This window comes from Colias eurytheme, chromosome 14, assembly GCF_061535395.1.
Source record: "Colias eurytheme isolate Ceu_HAF_F1 chromosome 14, ilColEury1 Martin Lab GWU primary, whole genome shotgun sequence".
NCBI lineage: Eukaryota > Metazoa > Arthropoda > Insecta > Lepidoptera > Pieridae > Colias > Colias eurytheme.
Window position 1 is genome coordinate 4650463 of NC_142993.1, and position 23267 is coordinate 4673729.

The 23267-nt window shown below is 32.9% G+C and overlaps 2 protein-coding genes across 6 annotated transcripts in view; one reads left to right on the forward strand and one right to left on the reverse strand.

Moving 5' to 3' along the window:
• The window catches only part of bs (serum response factor blistered), a 173452-nt gene extending 152800 nt beyond the window's left edge, over positions 1-20652 (forward strand). For 2 of the 4 annotated variants that reach the window (XM_090109622.1, XM_090109624.1), the window contains 4 exons: positions 18059-18174; positions 18514-18764; positions 19142-19289; positions 19802-20652. In XM_090109622.1, coding sequence (XP_089965748.1) covers positions 18059-18174; positions 18514-18764; positions 19142-19278 — 504 coding nt within the window. In that variant the 3' untranslated portion in view covers positions 19279-19289; positions 19802-20652. The remainder of the gene's footprint in view (positions 1-18058; positions 18175-18513; positions 18765-19141; positions 19290-19801) is intronic. The other 2 variants (XM_090109623.1, XM_090109625.1) reach the window with 1 other exon arrangement.
• LOC149902833 (uncharacterized) overlaps positions 1-23267 on the reverse strand; it is a 120210-nt gene that overhangs the window by 82780 nt on the left and 14163 nt on the right. Inside the window, exon 2 of one of the 2 annotated variants that reach the window (XM_090109627.1) lies at positions 19102-19261. The exons of the other annotated variant lie outside the window; for it this stretch is intronic. Coding sequence (XP_089965753.1) covers positions 19102-19153 — 52 coding nt within the window. The 5' untranslated portion in view covers positions 19154-19261. The remainder of the gene's footprint in view (positions 1-19101; positions 19262-23267) is intronic. 2 annotated transcript variants of the gene reach the window in all.

Consider the following 23267-nt stretch of genomic DNA (forward strand, 5'->3'; position numbering starts at 1 on the left):
GCAGTGAACTTTTAACTCATACAAATCATCAAAATGACAAGAATATTTATCGATCAGAAGGCAGAGTGTACTAACATACTGTACTAAGCGCTGCTTCGCCAATCCCAGTATTTTTTCCTCAGCAGGGCGTCCCTGCAAGGTTGAATGTAATTGTCTGATTGAATTGTAAATAAGATCATATATTGTACTGTTTGACCACTCAGATCTCACTAGAGATAATTATTAATTACTACATAATTCGCTGTTTGTATTTGCTGATCGTGTTTTTATTAGCCCATTCGTATATGGTGATCTTGATTGGAGCTAACGAGATTCGAGCATAGTTCTGTTATTCCCAGAGAGTATTTGAGAGGATAAATAACGATTTTTCTTTTACAATCACAGTCATAAGCTTACCATTTGTAGTCGTTATAAATAATAAATTAGTTTAGATCGAGCTACGTTGCATTTAGTAGCTGCATTGCTAAACTTGCTTATAGACTCATTCCATACTTGCAGATCAAATTAATGATGAAAGGATCACAACACTTTTTGTGACAATCGCCCCTTTTAGATAATCATATTATTGTACAACATACAAGTGTAACATTTAACATAATATAAGCAGCTGGGTGTGTTCTAAAACAAGGCGCACAGAAAAGTCAAGTACTTTATATTAGTTAAGAAATTTGAAAAATGTAATATTTTTTCATGTTTGTGATACTATAGTAATATGGGTCTGATATTTTTAAAGATGTTGTGCTTTCTGAACGATATTGTACTGCCTTTGGAAAAGGCAGTACAATCACAAATTCAAAAAATACGCACCCTTTTTTGTAAGAAGGCAACTTAAACTTTAATTATAGTGATTAAAGGTCTTCAATAATATTTTGTGGATGATTTTAGATTAAAATGAAAAGAGAGAAAGTTACATAAATCATGATAAACAGTTATATACCCTGTGCAGAGAAATTAAAATTGAAGTTTGTTTGTCATTATAATATTTTATATTACAATTATTTGGTGTTGTACATGAAAAAGCTCGCTCGCTGCGTTTGTATGTAATCGTAACTGCGTATCAGTTATCAGGAAAGCGTCGTTATTCTGAAAATTATTCAGATGGTTGTAATATTTTCTGCTACACATTGAATAAAATTAATAAAACCAAATGGACATTAGAATTTACGTCATTATATCGTAGCAACAATGGTTGTTTACCCGTAAAAATATACTTGATTGTTTTTCTCGATACTCGATTTGCATACAAATGCAATTCAAAGTCTCTAACAGTTGTTCTTTCGTTAATACATGCGTTTTATATTCCAGACAGGGCCTATTTGTAGCAATTAATCTCTTTCATACCTTCGTGATGTTTTCCCAAAATAAGGCCGCGAAGTTTGTCAAATGCTTCCGAGGGCATTCGCGTCATGATCAAAACAATTTGTAGCCGGTTTTTGTGCGGAACGATTTTCTGAATCGATTTTAATGCCACAGATATCTTCGGTGTACACTTTATTAGCGTAAAACATGATACGGCGTAGTAATTGTATTGTCTGGGTACAATGTCGTTAGTATTTCGATGTACCTGTTTGTTTTCTTTTCGAAGACATAATGCATCGTTAAAATATATTTGCGTATAATATGATAATTTATATTTGCATTATAAAGTTGTTGAGTTGTGATTTTTTTTTGTTTTGACATTGATTGAATTACTGTCCATCCGATCATTCCTAATGAACAAAGCAGAAGTTTGATTAATTTTCCTTATCATGCAGTCATTATAGTGATAAAACTAACAGCTCTATCATTAAATGTGAACACGAAATTACGAAAATGTTTACGTGGAAAATTATTATCCAAAAATTGCGAGGTAAAATTGAATTTAAATTTATTTTAATGCATTTGCACAATTCCATTCTTCCACCGACGAGTACCAATTATTCTGCAGCTCTGCGCGAGTTCACCTCTGGAACCGCTTAAAATTTAATTAAACATTTAAATCAGCAACCAAAACGCGATAACAGTTAGCACAAAAACCGTAACAATTATAAGGAATCTTTACTTGCGGCGAGCGCTCGAAAAACGCACCACGTGTTCGGACTGACAACGAAGGAAATTAATTATCGGGTGGGAGCCCTGAACTATTCGCGAGTGGGAGCCCTTGTTAGCCCGGCACGCTACGTTGGAGTACTCTCGACGTAATTTTTTGTTGCGCGCGCGACAAGTCAGGAATATAAAGTCGCAAGTCTTCCCGGTCCATATTTGGCGAGGCCCTTAGGCGAGATTCCGTCAGGGTGCGTACGATGGCTATATATCGACGATGAAGTGTCAATATATGCTAACTACAAAAACTACATTTTTCAGTAGATAAAAAAAACGTTTTATTTCTTTTTCGTTACTGTTTTTATTGATTATTTTAGCTTACGTTCATTATCAAAGGATATAAGATATCATGGAATCATTTATTAAATGTAACTTCAAAGCTTTTTAAAAAAAACATGCAGATATTAGATATTGCTTGTAATTGTATTTAAACAGAAAGCCGTATTTATTAGATACAATTTATTGCCAATATACTTAGAAGAAATTGTTCTAAAGATTACAACATTTTTTTATTTTAATATTAGGTTTTTGTATCAATACTATAGTAAAATTTTGATTTAAAATCCTGTCACTACACGTGATTATGCTCGAAGATAGTGATTTGAATATAAAACATTATTTCAATTTGTTCAACTTCATATGGACGAGATTTTCTTGCTGCTTTGGTTATAGTGGCATAATCACTCGGAACGTAAATTTCTTTGTTCTTAAGTTGGCGTTCAAGTCAAGAAATATAAGATACAGCTACGTGAACACATCATAGCACAACAGCGTCGAAGATTTACTCATCTTCACGGACGGATCCAAGACTGAAAATGGCACGGGTGCTGGGGTCTTCTCTGAGGACCTAAACATTAACATCTCGCACCCCTTGGGACCCCGTAATACAGTCATTCAGGCTGAATGCCTAGGACTTCTACTTGCAGCTTCAGCCATAATCAAAAGGAATGTAACAACTTTTCGGATCCTATCGGATAGCAAAGCAGCACTCATGGCAATCAAAAGCCATGAAATCACTTCAGGGTTAATTCTAAAGTGTCACCTAGCCCTAACTAGCGTATGTGATCTGGGAAAGTCCCTAGTACTACAATGAATAAAAGGACACAGTAACTCACGAGGAAACGATACTGCTGACATATTAGCCAGAAGGGCATCTCAAACACCGGCCATGGGACCTTTTCCCATTATACCGCTACCTGCAAGCTGGATCCGGCTGATGATTACCCAGCTCACTAGCACTGCACAAAAGGCAGAATGTTCAAGCAGATCTGACTGCAAGCAAGCCAGAGAAGCCCTACCAAACATTGACTCTAGACTTGCACGTCGGATTCTCAACCTACGCAGAGTGCAACTACGTGTAATAACAGGGACCCTCACAGGGCACGGCCCCTTCAACAAACATCTCTTTAATTTAGGGATCACAGACAGTCCGCTATGCAGAGCATGCATGGCATCCGAGGAAACGGCAGCCCACGTCATCATGGAATGTACGGGGGTTGCGGAGTACAGGGCAAGACACCTGGGGTCTCCCGGGTCCCTCCCTGAAGCCTTCGGCAGCCCTCACAAGCTGCTTGGCTTCATGTGCTCGGGTGGTTTCAGTTTTAGCTGGTTTCCTCCACCTCCATCTCTCACTCAAAATAGGCGATTTTGGTAAGAGCATCCGTCAGAAAATATAATAATAGGCAGCTGTTGGCTAACACAATGCTTTTCCAGGTAATTAATTACAAACGAAACAAAAGTGCTAGACGTCAGGTCAGCAGCTGTTTCGTCATACCAGTAACATGTACAATGCTTAGTAATTTAATTGACTCTACGAACAATTTGTTGGTATCTTTACGCTCATAATGCGATGGTAGTTTTGGAAAAGCATCTAAAAAATCGTCAAGAATGGCAATTTTTCGATGGTTTGTTGAGTTTGATGGAGAAGCACGTATTAGGATACTTTCTTCTTGGTTTGAAAGCATGCCAAACTCACCACTTTTAACCCAGGAATAAACTATAAATGAGCCCAAGGAAAGCGTGCTTAAAAACAGAGCGGACGCGTCAGGGTGTAGTTAGAATATATTGCCAGCAAAAATGACCCAACTTTTGTTATAAGGTATTGCTACACTTTAATATTTGCTCAAATTGACTGTTTACAGAGAAATGACCTTTATGGGCCTATGTATTACTCTATTTTAAGTACGAAAATGCTATAAAACGAAAATCGCTAAAATGTTAGTTAGGAGGTATTGATACTTCATCGTCGATATTTATTTGTTCAGCAAATGAGGCATCGACCGTTGTTCGATAAGCAGATGCTTCTGCGGTTGCTAAGCAATGAAGTATTGTCTCCGCCGCCTGTACCTGATTTGTCCGGTGGTTATTGAGGATTGCAAATTCTGCAAAGTAATGAAATAAATAGAATAAATATGTTTTTTATTGTATCGGATAAATACCTAAAATGGTTAATTTATTTAAATATAATGAAACATGAATTCCAATGAAAAATAAAATAAAATTAAAGCACACATACCTACATATTATAATATAAAGCAAATTAATCATGTTTCTTAACACTTTCCCTTTCTAGGAAGCTAAGAAAATGAGTCATGAAACAATTTACTTGCAACTACATATTTATGATGTTATTTTAATGGCGCACCTCTACTTGTCTAAGCAGCGGACAAAGACAGGCTGTCTACTGCGGGCGTGCTCTAGACGCGGAACAAATATAATTTATTCAATCCTCCATATAAAAGTATGTATTATTAAGTCAGTAATTGACCATATGAAGACAAAATATGTGTAGGGATAAAAACTGATTATGGAAGAATTTAAGGTGTAACGGTAAAGTCATAATTGAAAGTATTTTGTATACGTATTCCTTATGGTCATTTGATTATAATTTGTGTAATACGTTTCGTTATTAATGCCCTAAATGTAGTACTAGACATATTTGATCTTACTATTCATAATTGATGAATTATTTAGATGGTAATTTAACAAATAGGTATGGATCAAATTATTTTGAACTCTTAAATATTTGTTGTCATTAATATATTATGCTACGTAATATACAAGTATTTTTGCAAAATAAATGATAAAAATATAAATTATTCAATAGATATTGTTTATTGATTGCTCTCTATATAGAATGGCACAGCACACAAAACAGACCGTTAACAAGTCGTTACACCGAACACGACAATATTTCACCGCTCATAAAAAGATATCATTAGAATCGAAACATAGATAGTATTCCGTAATTATCTTTAATATGTATTTAGCTAGCCAATTATAGATAGGCAGTACGGGCCGCACGTTCCTGCGACGTTCCCAGGAGCGCGGGGTTCCGGGTTCGCTTCCCGGTAGCACGTGAGAAACTCGTGTGCCATATTGAGCGGGAGTATTTTTTGCTACCGACCTTTACGTAGCTCACTTGTTAGTAGTTTTTCCTAGGTTCACGCGCTTGTATCGATTTGAATTATCGATATGTTTTTACTTTCGCATCGATTTATTGATGTGCTTTTGTTTTGGCCTGTTTGTTTAAACGAAGCGGTGAAGGTGCATGTTTTAAAACCAATCTATTACTGACGTGTGCTGTCACGGGATGTTCGGTGAATTGTGAACAAATACGAGAAATTTTAATCCTGAAACTGAAATTCAGTACAATGTGTATTATTCATATTTTTATCTCAAAGTGCAAGCCTGTACGAAACCCTGAAATTTCTCAAATATGATCGTACGATCCGATAAACCAACTGCTTTACCTTCGTTACTCATAGCAATAACCTCCCAATCATACTCACACGCTCCGATAAGGGTCAACACAGTCAGAACCAACAGGACAGTAATCCGAAAACGTCCAACAATTCTAATTCGCCTGACAGCTGTCACAAATTGACATGACGTGTGTTGACTGTTGACTGACCTGTCAGAAGCAGATTTTATTAGATCCTGCTCTAGTTATGCGTCCCTCTTCACAATGGGCAGCGTTGGCCCAAAAAATTATCGTCGATGTTTGCCGCCATCACGGCGATTACGAAGAAGCAACTACAATGACGGCCGATCGTGGACATTTAGGCCTGATAACGTGATTGCCTCTACTCGTCCAACGTTGCCCATTGTGAAGAAGACCCATCAGGCCGCGTTTATAAGGTGACAATGACCAATCTGTTAATGCATTTGGGAGTTGATTTATGTGGGATGATACGCCCAGAACATGTAATTACACGCTCGGCGATTCTATTTTGATGTGATTGAGTTCTACTAAGAGCTTCTTGAACGTGTTATGCTCTGTAAAATTGTGTTTTAGAATTTCATAGGTCGCATATATCAGTGGCAAAATTTATGAAATGAGTATTATATGCTACTTATATCCTTAATTGCGTTTCTCTATAACACTACCATATTTTGATATATAATTTTAGATTTTGCATTGGACCTCCGCCAGAATTAAGTTTAATATCAATAAAGATTAAAGCCTGATAGTGGAATGAGCAATCATAAGTGCATTATCTTATTCCATTTCGTTCTTTACGGATAGAATGAATTCTGATTTTGAGATATTCCCTTAACTAGCACAGAAAAGCGATTAGGAAACCGATTTTGTACTTTTTTTTATTCTAGATAGGGAAGCGCTTGGCTCAATCTCGCCTGATGGAAAGCTAAGATGTGGCCTAAGATGGTACGCGCTTCCCTAGTTCTTATAAAATGTAGAGCGAAGTTTATTCATTTAGAAATGTTTATTAATATTTTACCACTAATAATAAGTTATAAACCAGCTGAATATACCAACAGTAATTTTATTGTGTTTGTAATGAATAGTCTGATAATGTAATGAATTTTCTTTGTTTATCAAATTAATTTCCACATTGCAAGCTCAATATTTATAATAGCGTTGTCATCGTTTGTTTTAATTGAACCTATATAAATATGTTACGATTCCTTTATTTAGAGTTAATTGATTCCCTATGTTTGTGTTACAGTATTAACGTTTGATGTATGTGTGCTATAATATAATAAATCAATCTACGATTGGACAGACTGCCAACACATTATTACGCGTAGGAGTGTCTCTTAACCACTTAAATTGATTACATCTACATATCTTAAATTATATAAATTATATAGTAAATTATTAATGGCTTACACCTTATTCTAAAGTATTTCACGTCTCCTTATTTTAAATGGATAAGTTTGCGAAAAACCGTCTAATGATTTCGTCCTAATTATTTACTCGTATTTTCTCAGTTTTCCGCGTAACTACTGAAAAACTCGCTACTACATCAGCTGTTTCGCTGATATTTTTCATTACGGGCAAGTAAATAACACACAAGCATAGATATAAAGTAAACAACAAATCAGAATTCAGAAGTAATAAGATTTACTAGAAATCATACGCAGGGATTCCTAGTAAGATGAATTCGTATTATATAATAACGTATAAGCATACTTCAATCTTTCTTTTGGACTGGGATGTATCCATACTAATATTATAAATGCAAAAGTAACTCTGTCTGTCTGTCTGTTACTCAATCACGCCTAAACTACTGAACCAATTTTCATGAAATTTGGTATGGAGATATTTTGATACCCGAGAAAGGACATAGGCTACTTTTTATCCCGGGAAAATTACGCAATCGCGGAAATCCCACGGGAACGGGAACTATGCGGGTTTTTCTTTGACTGCGCGGGCGAAGCCGCGGGCGGAAACCTAGTTTAGAAATAAAAGCTAAATAAAAAGGTAGATTTTCGTAAGCAGTCTATCCAATAATTTAGTATGGGAAAACAAAGCTTCATAGCGTCTTATCATCCCGAAGTAATGACAAATGATCTGAATATCGCTGGTATTAAATCCTGGCTCTGTGCAGTCGGATAAATCTGTTCGTGATAGGCCGAATACCTGAGGCGAAATCTTATGAACACTTTACACTCTGAATAAATTCTCTTCTGATTGTTGTGCCGTTATTTTTCAAGTTGATTTGGTTTATTTTCTTTTAGGTAACTATGTCGTTAAGTGATGCGTAGATTTAATTTTTCGGATGATTGAGTATTATTGAGCTTTTACTTTTAACATAATATTCATCATTTAAGCCTTTTCTGCTATGTGTATATTACCTATATTATTCACTGAAAATAATCATAGTTATAAATTTCATTACTTACCACTGTTATGCAAACTTGATTTCATATTTTACGCATTTTTAAATATTCTCTCTACCAGCTTGCTACTTTACTTCATTACGTATTAAGAATTATAAAAACTTAAGATTTTCTTCAAAATTTGTTCCCGTACTGATTTACTAAAGTACTAAAGGGCACTCAGCCGCCGGGCACCACGACGCTCAGCCACCGATGATTCCGATGTTTGCCGACGCTGCACGGCCTCGCAAATCTGCAGGGCGGGCCTGGATTGGTGCGAACTGCAAGATTATATGTACATCATGTACGAACTACTGACCTTTGTATCATGTTCTTTCTGTATCTAACGAGTAACGATATGATTTGTATTGCAAGAGATGATTCGTATGGTTTTCAAATTGTTGCGTGGAAAGAAATTGCGATCTCTTTGTCTTTCAAGTTGTAGATTATAGCGGGATTATTATGGCAAGTGATAGATAATACATATCAGATGAATAAATATTAAAATGGACAATTCAAGATATGTAGAGCAAAAATAGCTATTTTTACATTAACCTTTTTGCACCGATCGAATAAATAAAAATAAATAGTCTGTCGGAAATCGCCTCATACAATAAATAAATGTTAAATAAAAACTAAAAGTAACATATTCATCATAAAAGCCGTTTGAATAAACTGATAACTAAACGTCGACCAATAAATTGTTCTTTATGAGAACAAAAACAGGTTGCATAATGTTCCCGTCTGATTTAAAGGTCATTTAGAATCAAGCACTCTTTCATTTCTCATTACCGTATAATATTACATGTCGCTGGGGATCGCGAGTCCCATGTGTGTTCTGCCATTTTCAATAAATCCCATAACAATGGTCATAGCCCATAGGCGCTGGGCCACCATTATAGGCGATTACGTCACGCATATTAAACGCGCTTTCATCTTACCGGCTATTGTGCGCTCTGGCTACTTCATGCTTCCTTATGCACAGGACGCGAAATAGCTCGTGAATTATAGTTTTTTGATAATGTTCATTTATTCGCTTGCTAAGGCTCTTTGTGAAGTTGAAGTGATTTTGCTAAATAGATTTGTTATCTGTTTGATTGGAGAGAGGATTAAATTAAATTATGTCTCAGTAATAAACGTGTAGGTACCTGGTACATGTATATATGCTATTCAGCGTTTAATTTTATATTATGTTGGATTGATTAATTGCAAAGAGAAGCTCGTCTACAATATTTGTAGGTAAATTAACAAACAGAACATTTGAACATAGTAGCAACTTCAAAAAATATAAACACCATCACAAAGACATAAAAATGAGCTTATATATTGAAATGTTCCACATTAATAAATTAGAAGGAACTTAGCACGGTTGCCATGGTGACTGAAAAGTTTGCAAGAGTTGACACATACCAACACAGCAAATAAAGACTTTTAACGCTTACAAAATAAACCGAAAAAGCCTCTAGAAAAACAAATTAAAATTTCCATTGTCAAGTTAAATGACTCTACACTGAAAATGTGAGCTTTTGTTTTCGTGTCGCGAAATTTACGCATGAGAGAATTTCGTCCCCGTTAAATAAAAACAGAATCGAGTAAATGTTAAATAAAAATTCCCTTTGTTTCCCCTTGTATAATAATTGGTGAATAATCTCTTCATAAGTTTGATGTCAAGTGTGACTTGTAAATATAATAATTACTGTTGACAATACTCTCTATTTAAATGTTACCAAGCAACTTATTAATTAAATATTTGGCGTTTGTAGTAATTAAATAAAAATAGACTTGGTTACCTACCATTCATTATTTCTACTATCCCTAAATACAAATTGGTAAAATAGAAGCCACTACAGGTAGAACTAAACAAATAACAAAAAATACAAGTATTTATATTATACACGAATGTTTAAACCGTTTATTATTTTTTTAAACATACATTGATAGGTGTCTTTCACATTAACGCATCCTACCTACCAGATTGCAAACCTTCTAAAAATGAATCGGTAATTGGCACCTTCAGGCTTTAAAATTCATCTGTCGAAGCTATCTGCCTTCGGTGGGTTCGAAGGGACTGTATAATGGACGCATGTCAACACCTACAGATAGCGATGTCGGTAATGCTCTATAAACATTGTGGTCTAAGAACTGCTTAAAAGTCTGAAGTGAACTTTGAGGTCAGATGAAAATATAGTAAAAACTGCAAAATAACTTTGTAAAAAGCTTTATTAAGTAACTAGGAAAAATAGATTTATTGATATATTGCCTCTGTGTTATGTGTAATATTTAATATTATGTTTAACAACACTTATTTCCTTTAAATTAGATACAACTTATTATAATAATGACAATAAATTATAACAATTCATAGAACAATAAATATCATTTTATTATGATTACTTTTAGATTACCTTCTCGCTGCCATGCTAAAAGCTATTCAATGCGTAACAATATAGTCCAGTCTGTGGGGAAATGTAAAAGCCTCTGCTCTACAAAAGGTGGCGTAGAAAATGTTTTGAAACAATATTGTTTAGGTATGAAAGGTTAATAAAAATCCAAGTTTTCGACCTTGACGGACCCAGGCGCTAGCCGCCATCTTTAATTAAAGGTGCTAAAATTAGGTATATTTTAAATAACTTCTCAATTGTTTACTAAATCACAAAAGTGTCTATGAGGGGTTCAAAGAAGACAAAATTACCTACATTTTTTTCATACATGATTATTCTGTAAGTCTTAAAGGTAAAAAGTTACAAGCGACGGAAATAATAATATTTACAGAAATCATATAATTTTAATTTTGTTTAAAAATTGTGCAGCAATCTTTTTTTATTATTTTTGATGGCCCAGGCTGGTTAATGGTGGCTTCTTCATTATCGTCGCTGAAATTTTCTGTTTCATTGTCTGTATTTTTAGTTTCTAACCATGAAATTTCGTCGATTAAATTTACTTTTTATTGATAACTTTATGAATCGTTCATATCGGATATCTTCTAAGGATTCCTTATCCATGTCCCCTCCGTAAAAAGTTACTAGAAAGCGTGCTCCAGCGTCTTCGATTTCTTCTGGTCATGATGACGAAATTTCATGGTTGGAAACTAAAAATACAGACAATGAAACAGAAAATTTCAGCGACGATAATGAAGAAGCCACCATTAACCAGCCCGGGCCATCAAAGAGAATTAAAAAATGATAGCTGTACAATTTTTTTAAACAAAATTAAAATTATATGATTTCTGTAAATATTATTATTTCCGTCGCTTGTAACTTTTTACCTTTAAGACTTACAGAATAATCATGTATGAAAAAAATGTAGGTAATTTTGTCTTCTTTGAACCCCTCATAGACACTTTTGTGATTTAGTAAACAATTGAGAAGTTATTTAAAATATACCTAATTTTAGCACCTTTAATTCAAGATGGCGGCTAGCGCCTGGGTCCGTCAAGGTCGAAAACTTGGATTTTGATTAACCTTTCATACCTAAACAATATCGTTTCAAAATATTTTCTACGCCACCTTTTGTAGAGCATAAATACCTACAGACTGGATTAATATAATATCTTTGCTCATTATTTGAAAAACGTATCCGCAAACAATTTGAAGCCAACCAGTTCCCGTAAAATTTGTATTTTTATCGGCAAGAAACGAACCGCGACACTTTCCGATCGTGACTCGGTTAAAAATCTGATAAAATTTAATATTAAAATTCAGTACTCATTATTCTTAAAAAACTTTGCAAACAATACGAAATTCCGCAGTTCGCACCCGAAACTCGATGGTTAAAATCGACGCTGTAGATATATATAGTAAATCATTATTCCGGGCTATACAAATGTCCAGGCATACGAACACACAAACATGTGTACCAGCTCCCATTATACCGGAATGTCTCCTTGATTTTGAATGGATGCTTATTATGCACCCATTTACACCCCGAGAGCTGCCCGTGGATGTAGGACCACTAGAAGCGGCAATGTGATTTAAATGCCAAAGCGGCTACGAAAGGAATTAATGCTCATTCAAATACTTACTCAGAATTAATAATAAATTAAATATATTAATAATAGGTTAAATATATAATAATAAATTAAATATATAATAATTAAATTAAATATTTACTAGTGAAATAATTTCTTAAAGAAGTAGAGTAATGGGTGTAATCATGAAATATTTTGTCAAAGTTGCGGATGTAATGTCTATTGGGACTCGGTAGGAACATGGAAGTAGCTTTGATAGGAATATGATTTTTTTAATAATTAATAGAAAATTATGACATTCATTTAAATGTTTCTTATACTTTTAGATTATTTTCTCTTAAATATACAGCTTTAGCTTTCAAATTGATTAATATTATTTTCTTAAATAATTTTTAACATTTGTATTAAGCAATGCTACTTTTTTTGTGATCAAGATAGATTACATAGCAAATCGCCTTCATTAGACTGCATTCATACATTTATACCGTCCTATATCATTTACCACTTACAATCCCTACTTAAATCCCTCCAAATCTCCACGTAACACTTCCAGCGTGGCACCTACAAACATCCGAAAACAGTGGCCCAGAGGCGATACGCATCTCAGCGCTGGCGGTGGTAACAAGCGGCGTGTTCCTGTCAATCGCGCTAATGTTCACAATCGCTTGCTACTTCCATACATTGTATAGCTGTGTTTTCATACGCCGCGTGGGCACTGACAGAATAGATTAAAATCGATTTGTTTGTTCAATGAAAAGTTGGATAACGATGGTTTGGTGGCTTTGTTTGCGCGTTGTAATGCGCTTTGTGGCTGTTTGATGTAACGCTGGCGTTTTAGCGGTTTGATACATTAGTTGGCTTAAAAAGCTTATTTGTAGTGGAGATTTGAAATTTTGTAATATGTTTCATATTGAATTCAGCAATACCTTCTGTAAGCGATCAATGTTATCTTTATAAAAATTATTTCAAAAACTTTTATTGATACAATTTGTGAAAATAAAAGCTTAATTCTTTTGACATGCTCAATTATTTAAACACACTCAACCAATATTTACACCCACAAACATTTATAACTTTCAGTCCCTTTATCATTTGCAAAGCACTCATAATATGGTAATAAACATGTCCGGTCATTTCTTTACACGTGCTAAGCCCACTGAAAGTCTATCAAAATGAACAGAGGCTTACCATTTGTGTCACAGCATCTTACAGTGTGTTGAGAATTTAGCACCTGCGCATTGGCTCCACAGAATGGGATGCGACTACAAGCGGTTGTAATTGCACTTGACCGGTGAATTATATAGCCTAAATAATAATTTTAAAGCATGTAACAGAGTGGTCTTATGTATGCAAGTAGGTAGAAGAATGAAGAAGTTAGAAGTTTTGGCAAATTTATTATACACTAGCGGTCCGCCCCGGCTTCGCCCGTGGTACATATTTACGTTTTCTCTACATAAAAACCATCCTCGTACTTCAAGGAATATAATAAAAAAATAATTATCGAAATCGGTTCAGCCGTTCTCGAGTTATGCGCTTACCAACACATTTTGCGATTCATTTTTATATATAAGATTTGAAATTTTCCAGGAACGCTATTTACCTTAGACATCGTCACCACTTTCCATCAGGTGGGACTGGAGTCAAACTTCTGCCTAAAAAAATAAGGCTTTACTCTAGCCATAAAAATACTATTCATAAATTCACGCTAGCGAAACTTTTCTAATGGAAAAGTTTGATTCTACATCATATTTTCAGCGAATAGCGAGAGCATTAAATTAAATCGCTTAGAAGTTAGAGCTTCAAAATCGCCGTATTAAAAAGCTGTATAAAAGCATTTATTAACTAGTTAGCCGTAATTTACCACTTTACGGAATAAGCAAGGGTTTCAATAGGCCTTTTATGAAACAGTGAATTGCTTAATTTGTATGGAATTTATGGTTTTTTCATGTTTATGGATACATGAGCTGGAAAAACTCGCATTTACTTTTGGATGTACCAGTTACGGGTTAATTACTTATTTGTGATTAATTAATATCCTTTTATACTATGGATAGCAGCCTTAATTGAGCGTATTACCATAAATTCCGTCTACTTTTATTCGATGTTTTCGGCCATTTTCTTTTTCTTTGCTTATAGGAGAATAAGTTAATTGGTGTTATTGTGAGGGATGTTTATTCTTTGTAGAACAATGGATTGCATAATGACTGATATACATGGGCATTGCATGTGCTTGTTATTGTTTTGCTGAACATCTCAATACTAGTTTACTCAACTTTATGTAAAGAAGATTAGATAAAAAATGCTATGCATGTATAATCGTCAAATTCTTTACATTCTGAGGCCATATAAAAAGCTCAAGGAATTACATTTGTATTCACTTATAATTGATTTTTTTCATGAATCTCATTCAAATTATACTCAAGCTTTGTTTCAAGTCGTAATAAAAAGCAACAGAATCTGACAAAAAGTACTTGCATATTATTTATTGCAATATCTACCTAAATATTTATCAATATAAGTAGAAGGTCGTAATGTATTTATTTTTATTATTTAAATATCCTAAAAGAGCATCCGATTATCCGATCTCAATGGGCATATCTCACAAAGGCAAATGGACCATATCTAAAGCGTTCGTGATGAAAAGTTAGCGGAATAAATTAGTTTAGACAATAATGAGGTAAGGCATTGTGACGTCACAGGGCGGTCCAAACAATTGTTGACCAAAAGCGGCCTGCTGCCGATTGTAGCACGCACTGTACCGTCGGCATATAAAGCATAAATTAATTATTTGGTATCATAATCACAATATGAGTTTATTGTATACTGCAGGAGATATTGAATTAATTTTAAAGACTATTTTTATAGGTACTCCTACAACCCTAATAAGTTAATTATCAAACCTCTATAAAAAAGTTATTTAAATAATTAATTTAAAATGTTTAAATTTTATAGAACAGCGAATGGAACTCAGGAGACAGATTTAAGGAAACTGATTAACTTCCTTTTTATAATATTCAGCTGTATTTGCAAAAACACCTAGTACCTAACATCTAGGTATCCTCACAAACTTCCACGTTTATATCGTGAGGATTCAGGACTTTCCTCTCGCTTTACTTTCAATTTTCACGTGGCGTCTTAACAAGGGTGTGAAATAGATTATTTGCGACCAGTACTTTATCAGATGGGCAGAGAGTGCGTTAGACGGTAGTTACTAGTTAGTTAGCAATTATTATTATTTAGTGCGGCGGCACAAAGCCTACACCTACGCGACTGCGTAAGCTTGATTTGTATGGATCGTTTATTTTTCTGTGCACTTAGTAGTGTTCAATTGTAGGTAAAGATATGTCTAGGTTTTCATATGTAATCTTGAAATGGATCAGCCATTTGTGATAGCACATACAATTTCTTTCAGTATTTAAATCATCTTAACTTTCGAACTCATAGCATAAGTAGAATTAAACGAGGATGGTAGGTGATCATTATAAATGTACCTATACAACATTATTTATACAAAATTTACCGATTTAAAGATTAAGCTAGTTTTCACTGCATAGAGTTCGCTCGTAACTTTCAATATGCTATCAATTTAATAACTGAACCAATTAATACATTTATGATATTATTCTCATCTATTTAAACGATATATCCACAATAAACTAATGCAAGACAGTATCGGTCTACAGTCGACGTATCAAATCATCCTTTGTTAGCATTGTTAATTTGCTCACAATCATATCTGATTTAACGCACTAAATATACATTTATTCCATTCAACAATAACGTTTATTAATATAATACGATAAGGTTAATTGAATTTATATTAAAGTAATAAAACATTCATATTAAGGTTAAGTTTTGACAGAACAAAACAGCTACCGTGTTGCTATAATTACACAGATAATAAATCAACTGACCTGATATTAATTTTGAGTAATGATATTAATATAATTAATTGATTTGATTAAAGAAAGTATTCATGAATGTTAAATATTTTGAAGTAATTTCTTATCCCTTTAGTTCTTATGGGAGACCAATCAGAAGTTATAATTTTAATTACACGTTACCTAAGTGAAAAAAGTCATTACTAATACTAATGTTTTAAATGGTTCAATATAATAAATCATATAGGTACCTAGGTATATCGCAAGCAAAAATATTTACTTTTGAAAAAATTCAAATTAGATAGGTACCTAGATTCTATTTTACATATATTTAATCAAATTAACATTTTTCTAACAACATAGAAACTTAAAAATTTACAGTTTCAACGTTAATTTGAGATTTATCCAAAACTCTAAAGTTCTAAACTTCAGAATAACACTACAATCGAGATCAAACGCTGTTTTTCAAGTATAAACAATTGTTATCATAACAAATCATAGCTACAATAATAAATTCCCTTTGAGAAAAATGTTTCCTCTCCAAATATGCCTATCGTACAGATTGGCTCCGTTCACTTGGAAGCGATAAGAAAAGTTTCAGAAATCAATATATAGGGGCGGCAAGGCAATTGGAGGTTTTGTTTTAGGGCCCCGGATAATATTAGTGGTTATTAAAATAAATTTTCGGTTTAATATATAAAGTGTTTGTTGTGATGCGAATGAATAGATAAATTAAGAAAGAGTGTATTAATTGAACATAATTTTTTTCGAATTACTTGTTAATTGCACATTGAGGATAGCCTTATTTTGTTTTTGAGTGTTAACAGAGTTAAGTGAGAACAATTGTTTGTATTAAAAAGTTATTGATTTATTTTATTTTTTAAATTGTTTGTGTTTAAACTATAGACCTATAACAACAACTAGATACTACTAACTTATAATCTCGGTCGTTAATTCCTTGTCTCCTAGAAGAAAATTATGATTTGACGTTAAATATTTCGAAAAACAATAAAAAAGTTCAGCAGTTCATTCAATTTTTCTTCGCATTTTCTAAATTCTAATTTGCATTTAAATATAAAAGAAATAGTACCTATTTTAAACGTAAACATTTAGAGAGAGATCAGAGATTCCTGACTGCTATACTAGTCAAATATAATCATAATACAGTGCCTATTAGCTCTTTCACGCAAATCGATTCAGCTGAAATTTGGTATGCAGATAGATTATGGCCTGTTATAACGTATTGGCTACCTAATTTCTGGGACATTTATGATCGGAATGTATGAAATTGTTATGAAGCAAATTCATACATTCCGATCATAAATTATGAAGAAGATATATTATAGCATTATTCTAATCTGTTTGATAAAAGACTAAAGAAAAAAATTAAGTTCATAAATTTTACATTTATTTGTGAATGGCTGTCAAACTTAAAATTTGAGTCAGTTTAATAAAAAATATCAGTAACGTATTGGGAGCATATGGAATATTTTATAGTCCGCAGAGACAAAATCTTATTTTGTCCATATTATCTTTCTTAATAATTAATATACATAGTTAGATATAATTAACATTTCTTTATTGGGGCCTTAAAACATCAGATTTCATAACTGTAACTCAGTGAAATGTCCCAGGGATTCGATTTTATTACTGCGGTGAAGTTTCCATAAGAACTGGGGCTTTCTTAGAATCTAATCATGGAATACTTAGTACCTAATCAGGAAGGTGCGGAAAATTTATTGAAGCAATGAGTAAACGTTAAAACAACCGTATGAGTACCATAATATGTATTTTATAGATGAGAGAACTTTTCGACGACTTAACTCGGTATTCATATAAAACAATTGTATAAAATGGGTATAATTATTATTAATCTAATTTGCATAGTGCGATTTTCTTCTATGTCCCCCTAGGTACTAGGGAAGCGCGTACCATCTTAGACCACATCTTAGCTTGTCTGAAATACCTACATAAAAATATTTATTTATTTATTTTGTCGTAGGAGGAACCAGCTACTTCAGGCGACAGCGGAGACGAGAGTGGCAGCGAACCGGAGTGCCTGAACGACAAGCCGCAAAACCATAAGGAGTGGAATAGCAGAGAAGAAGTAAATAATAGGTAAGATAATTTTGTAATAACATGTAACAAAATAATTTTAAATTTTTTTGTTATTTTTAAATAAGTGCCTGCACAATGCATTAAATCTTAATGCTCAACTAAACTGGGTGTGCTCATTTTGAGTGCATGTGCTGAAAACGGTATTATGTCCGTACATACAGATTTACCCGTGTAAATCTGCAACTTATGTATATTTTTATATACTTAGACATGTGATTTTATTTTTATATGTAACGCAAAGCGTGAAAAACTATCCAAATCTATTTACAAATACTTAAACGTTTCTGTAAAGGCAAACTCAAGGTACCGGTTTAAACACTTTTGTGCAATTTGTTATAGGGATTCTCAAGCGGATAACCAACCTTCTACGTCCTCATCAAATCAAGAAACAGAAGCAAAATCGAGTCAACCGTCGTTACCCAGGATTCTGCCCAAAATAGACCTTCCCGGGGGCGCCATGTTGTATCCTTCCGGGGTGCTTGCTGGCGTGGGGTTAGATGGATTGGGCACTAACCTAGGTCTGGGCAATTTGGCTATGGGATACCCGCATAGCTTTATCTTAGGTTTAGCTAATCAAGGACAGGATGGACGTGAGTTGATATGATCTAATTTTTATGTCAATAATTTTGGTAGTATTTTAAGACTATTTTTTAACACAAGCTATGTAGTATTTAAACTTTTAATTAGAGCTAGATCATATTTCAGTTTTATCTAATATCAAATTAAAGTATTCGATAAAGATTTAAACACATACTTTTCATATGGAAACCTGTCATCTTATGAAAGTTCTGAAATCTTATGAAAGACTGAAAAGCTCTATTAAATTCACTCTATAAACATTACCATTATTAAATAACAAGTATTTCCAACTTTCTGTCGCAAACCTTTTGCCTATTATTCTATAACCATTTGAACTATCTCACTTACAAAAACACACAAGTCGCTCAAACTTTCCCGATTTGTTCAGCAGCGTCATCATCAAACCAGCCGCAGTTCATCACCATCCCACTATCGATGATGGCAGGGGCGCCCAACGGCTGCCCCAGCGCTTCCAGTGATGACAGCAGCGAGCTGCAGGACCTCAGCACTGGGGCAAGGAAGTGACCGTTGTGAAGGTTTGTTTAGTATCGAATAATATAATGCAATATGTACTTTTTCTTGTTAAAAGAAACTCTTATCCCTTCTTAATTTAAATCTAGTTCCCAACTTTTCTCATAAGTTACCATTTACCTTATTGTAGTCGTAATATGCATACCAATGTAAATAATGAAGTTTAAAATAAAGGTTTCAATTGGCACACAACCTAAAAGAATGGTGTATGCCAATGGGCAATGCCTATTCTATAACTCAGTACACCTGTTTATTGATCAATAGTGCACAGTAATTCAACGAGGTTTTAAAGGTATATAATATATATACCTGGATTAACAAGGACTTCAGTTTGCTAGATTTGTCCAATAATTGAAATTGATCTAGTCATTGTCTATAAAATTCTTTAGGCGAACTAAATTATAATATAAGACACCTACGACCCAAAACAGATGATATATAAAATAGTTTATTTCGATTATATCCACCTTTTAAAATAGCTAATTACTCAAATAATATTAATATTTTTTTTTTTCAGAAAATTGCCGCTGAAGACTGGAGTATGTTATATTCATTGTATTAATTATTATTATCTTTTAAATACGTACATAATGTACCAAAGTGTAACTGGTTAGACATAAAAGCAATAAACTAGTGATATTCTTAGGCTTGTTAAATTACTGAAGATCCGTATGTAATTCAAAAAATAATAAATTTTTATTGTAAAATTAATAACACCTCATATTAGTTAAATATCTAATGTTATAGGTACTATATTTTTAGATACAAGATAAGTCAATTCAAGTATCAAGGGTGAAAAATAGTCTATTGTAATATTATGAAAATGGATTTAATATTCAACAATAATTCTTTATCCAGCATTGTTATAAATCATATTTTTTTGTCTATACAATAGTTTTTTGATCGAGAACATTATATCTTTGGTCATTATTTAGCTATTTCTCCTGGCTTTTGAATAAAAATCGGGAGCATATTGGCGTGGACATAGCACACTTAGATCTATCCTTCAAACAAAATTTGAAATTTAAAATCCAATAGTTTATAAAATAGACTGATATATCTTTTTCACGCACCTTATATTATTTTTACATGCAAAATAAGGTATTTTTTCAGTTACCTAAGTATTAGACAGTCCTTCTTCGTTATTATGGTTTGTAAAATACGGATCTTCAAAAATTGTGTATTCTAAACGTTATTTCGTGTACAATGCAATGCGTGTAACCATTTGACTTGCCAAGTTGCATATCGTGAACCAATGCCATTCACACTATTTATTGTTTTAGTTTAAGCTGTTAGTTAAGTGTTGTTATCGAAAATTGTAAGAGTATTTTTGTACGAGCTAATGCTAAAGTCAATTCTAAACAGTGTAAAATTTTAGGTTATTGATCAAAATCGAGTTTCTAGATCAACTGTTGCTGTGTATAATGTTTTCTTACTTTCAATAATGTTCCAAGCATACTTAATTTATATACTATTTTATTGGAAATGTTAAAAGAGTACAGTTAGAAACGAAAGTCGATCTATAGTCAATTTGTGCATTTTAGTAAAACAGTTAATAATTTTGTGACAATAAATATTACTTAAATTAGGACGCTTAGCGACTTCCGTTGCTTACTGTACTCTTATTTGTATTTAAAACATTTTTTCCTGTAAAAGGTACTTTTGGCTTAAAAGCATTTATAAAAACTTTTTAAATGTATAACCAACAACGTTAAAACGTGTACAATATTAACTTAATTTGTTATTAATTACTTAATTACTTGTAAGTTTACCAATTGTAGGAATGGTCGCGTTTTGATTTGTATTACATAAATGTTCCTTTCTCTTATAACTAAATAAATGATTTCAAATAATTTGAGTGTTTTATTGGCGTTTCTCCCCCTTGTAATCAATATTATTTAAAATATTATACTGTAAAAATTTACCTACTTAAACCTATGTTTACTCAGGTTACCTATATTTTATTTAGTTGTTTCATGTTTGATATGGAAAATCAATTACTGGTGTAGTTATAAAACTATTATATTTCGATAATAATAATATTAAGGAACTTTTTCCACCTGTATGCAATAATTTTTAGCAACGTATTCTAATACCAGCTCTGTTATTGAGTTAAAGAAAAAACCCTGATACGTCGAAACTTCGAAACTTACATTCTTCAAAAATTCTGAACCGACCGGCCCAAATTTCGACAAGATATACATCCTGCGTAAAAGATGCAATGCATGTATCATTACATCCCTATAAATATATATCCATATTTCTCTATAAGTAAGTGATTTCCTTTTCCCGTAAACATCAATATAGATGAGAAGATAACATGAAATGTAAAAAAAACACTGCCAGGGAAACATACAGAACCAAATAGTTAAATTAAGAAGGCATTTGTATACTGCAAAAAATACAATAGCAAAATCGATATTATATGTCCAGAATATTATCTTATTAATAATCGATATTATCTTTCTCATAAATAGCAATCATAATAAAATTCAAAACAATAATAAACTTTGTTACACAGATACGTTACGTTGCTATAAACATTACAATTACAGACAAAGGAATTTAATTAAAGTCTCATTAAGAACAACCTGAACAGTTCACATGATAATAATTCTACAAAAAGTATTTAGACGCCATTGCTATTTTAGTTTTCATAAAAACTTCAACAAAAACTCGATTATTCACTATTGAATCGACCAAATAATATAGACCCCTATCCCTCCCTCTAACTTCGATTTAAGATGCTTGATGGAAAATTAGCCCGAATTATTTTATAGATAATAATTTAAATGCCTTGCATATATTTACATTATTAATTTGCGAGTCCTTGACAAAAAAAATAACGAGGGGAATTGAATGATTTTATTAGAATAATATTAGTTTTGTGCCAATAAAACACTTGTTTAAAAGCTGGTGGTCTGCCATTGGTCAGCCCTTCACCAATACAGTCGATTGATTGATAATGGACACTTGAAGGAATAAAAAATCTGTAGAGCCGTTTATTATTTTCTTAGATATATTAATTTTACATTTAATTTAATAAACGATGGTTGTGAATACTTGTTTTGTCTGTATAAATAACGTGGTCTGTTAAGAATGAACATTCATTAAGTAAACATAATAATGATTACGTATATATATAGAGTTGAAAAATATAGAAATAGAGTTTGGGGTAGGTATAAGATATAGTAATATAATATAAGTAAGTAAGTAACATTATTATCATTATCGAAAAAGAAAATAAATAGATTTAAGTACCTATTACTTATTTTAAATTAGACCAGCACAGCGCGTCTTGATTTACCTACTGCTGTTATAAACTAATTGCCGATCCTGCCTTTGTCCAGAAAAAGGAATATATCCTACAGAAATTTAAACATCAAGCTAGAAATAAAGAACAATATTGATTCGTCTCGTGAGTATTATAATTAACACCAAAGCGACTCCATGCATCCCCTGTTATTTGAAATAATCTATCAAAAGGCAGCATTGCATATTCCTGCCACTGCGCAGTCTCACGCACACATACATATGCACATATATTCTCATCTATATGTACACCTACTTATGTAGTTCAACAGAATTCCGAGTAGTAAATGATCCGTACGTTTACGGGTTAAAATTCAAAGAAATAATCGAACTGAGTAATTGCAGTTTATTTCAACAATTTTAAATTGACGTTACACATTGGGAAATTGAATACGGGAAAGTATTGACACGTTATTTCTTGTAACAGATATTAACAGTGTTGAATGATACAATAAATGACAGAAACAGAGTAATTATTTACAAAAAGGCTGTTTTAATTTTAGTTTATTTCACAGTCGTATGAATTTCAGTGTCAAATTTCTTGTCCTTGTTAACTGTAATGTAACATATGTACTTTTATTCATGTGAAATTTAGATACTAATAATAATTTTGTATCTTATTATAGTGACGATACATTCAAGAAAGTGAAGTGCTATTATATCGAAAAATA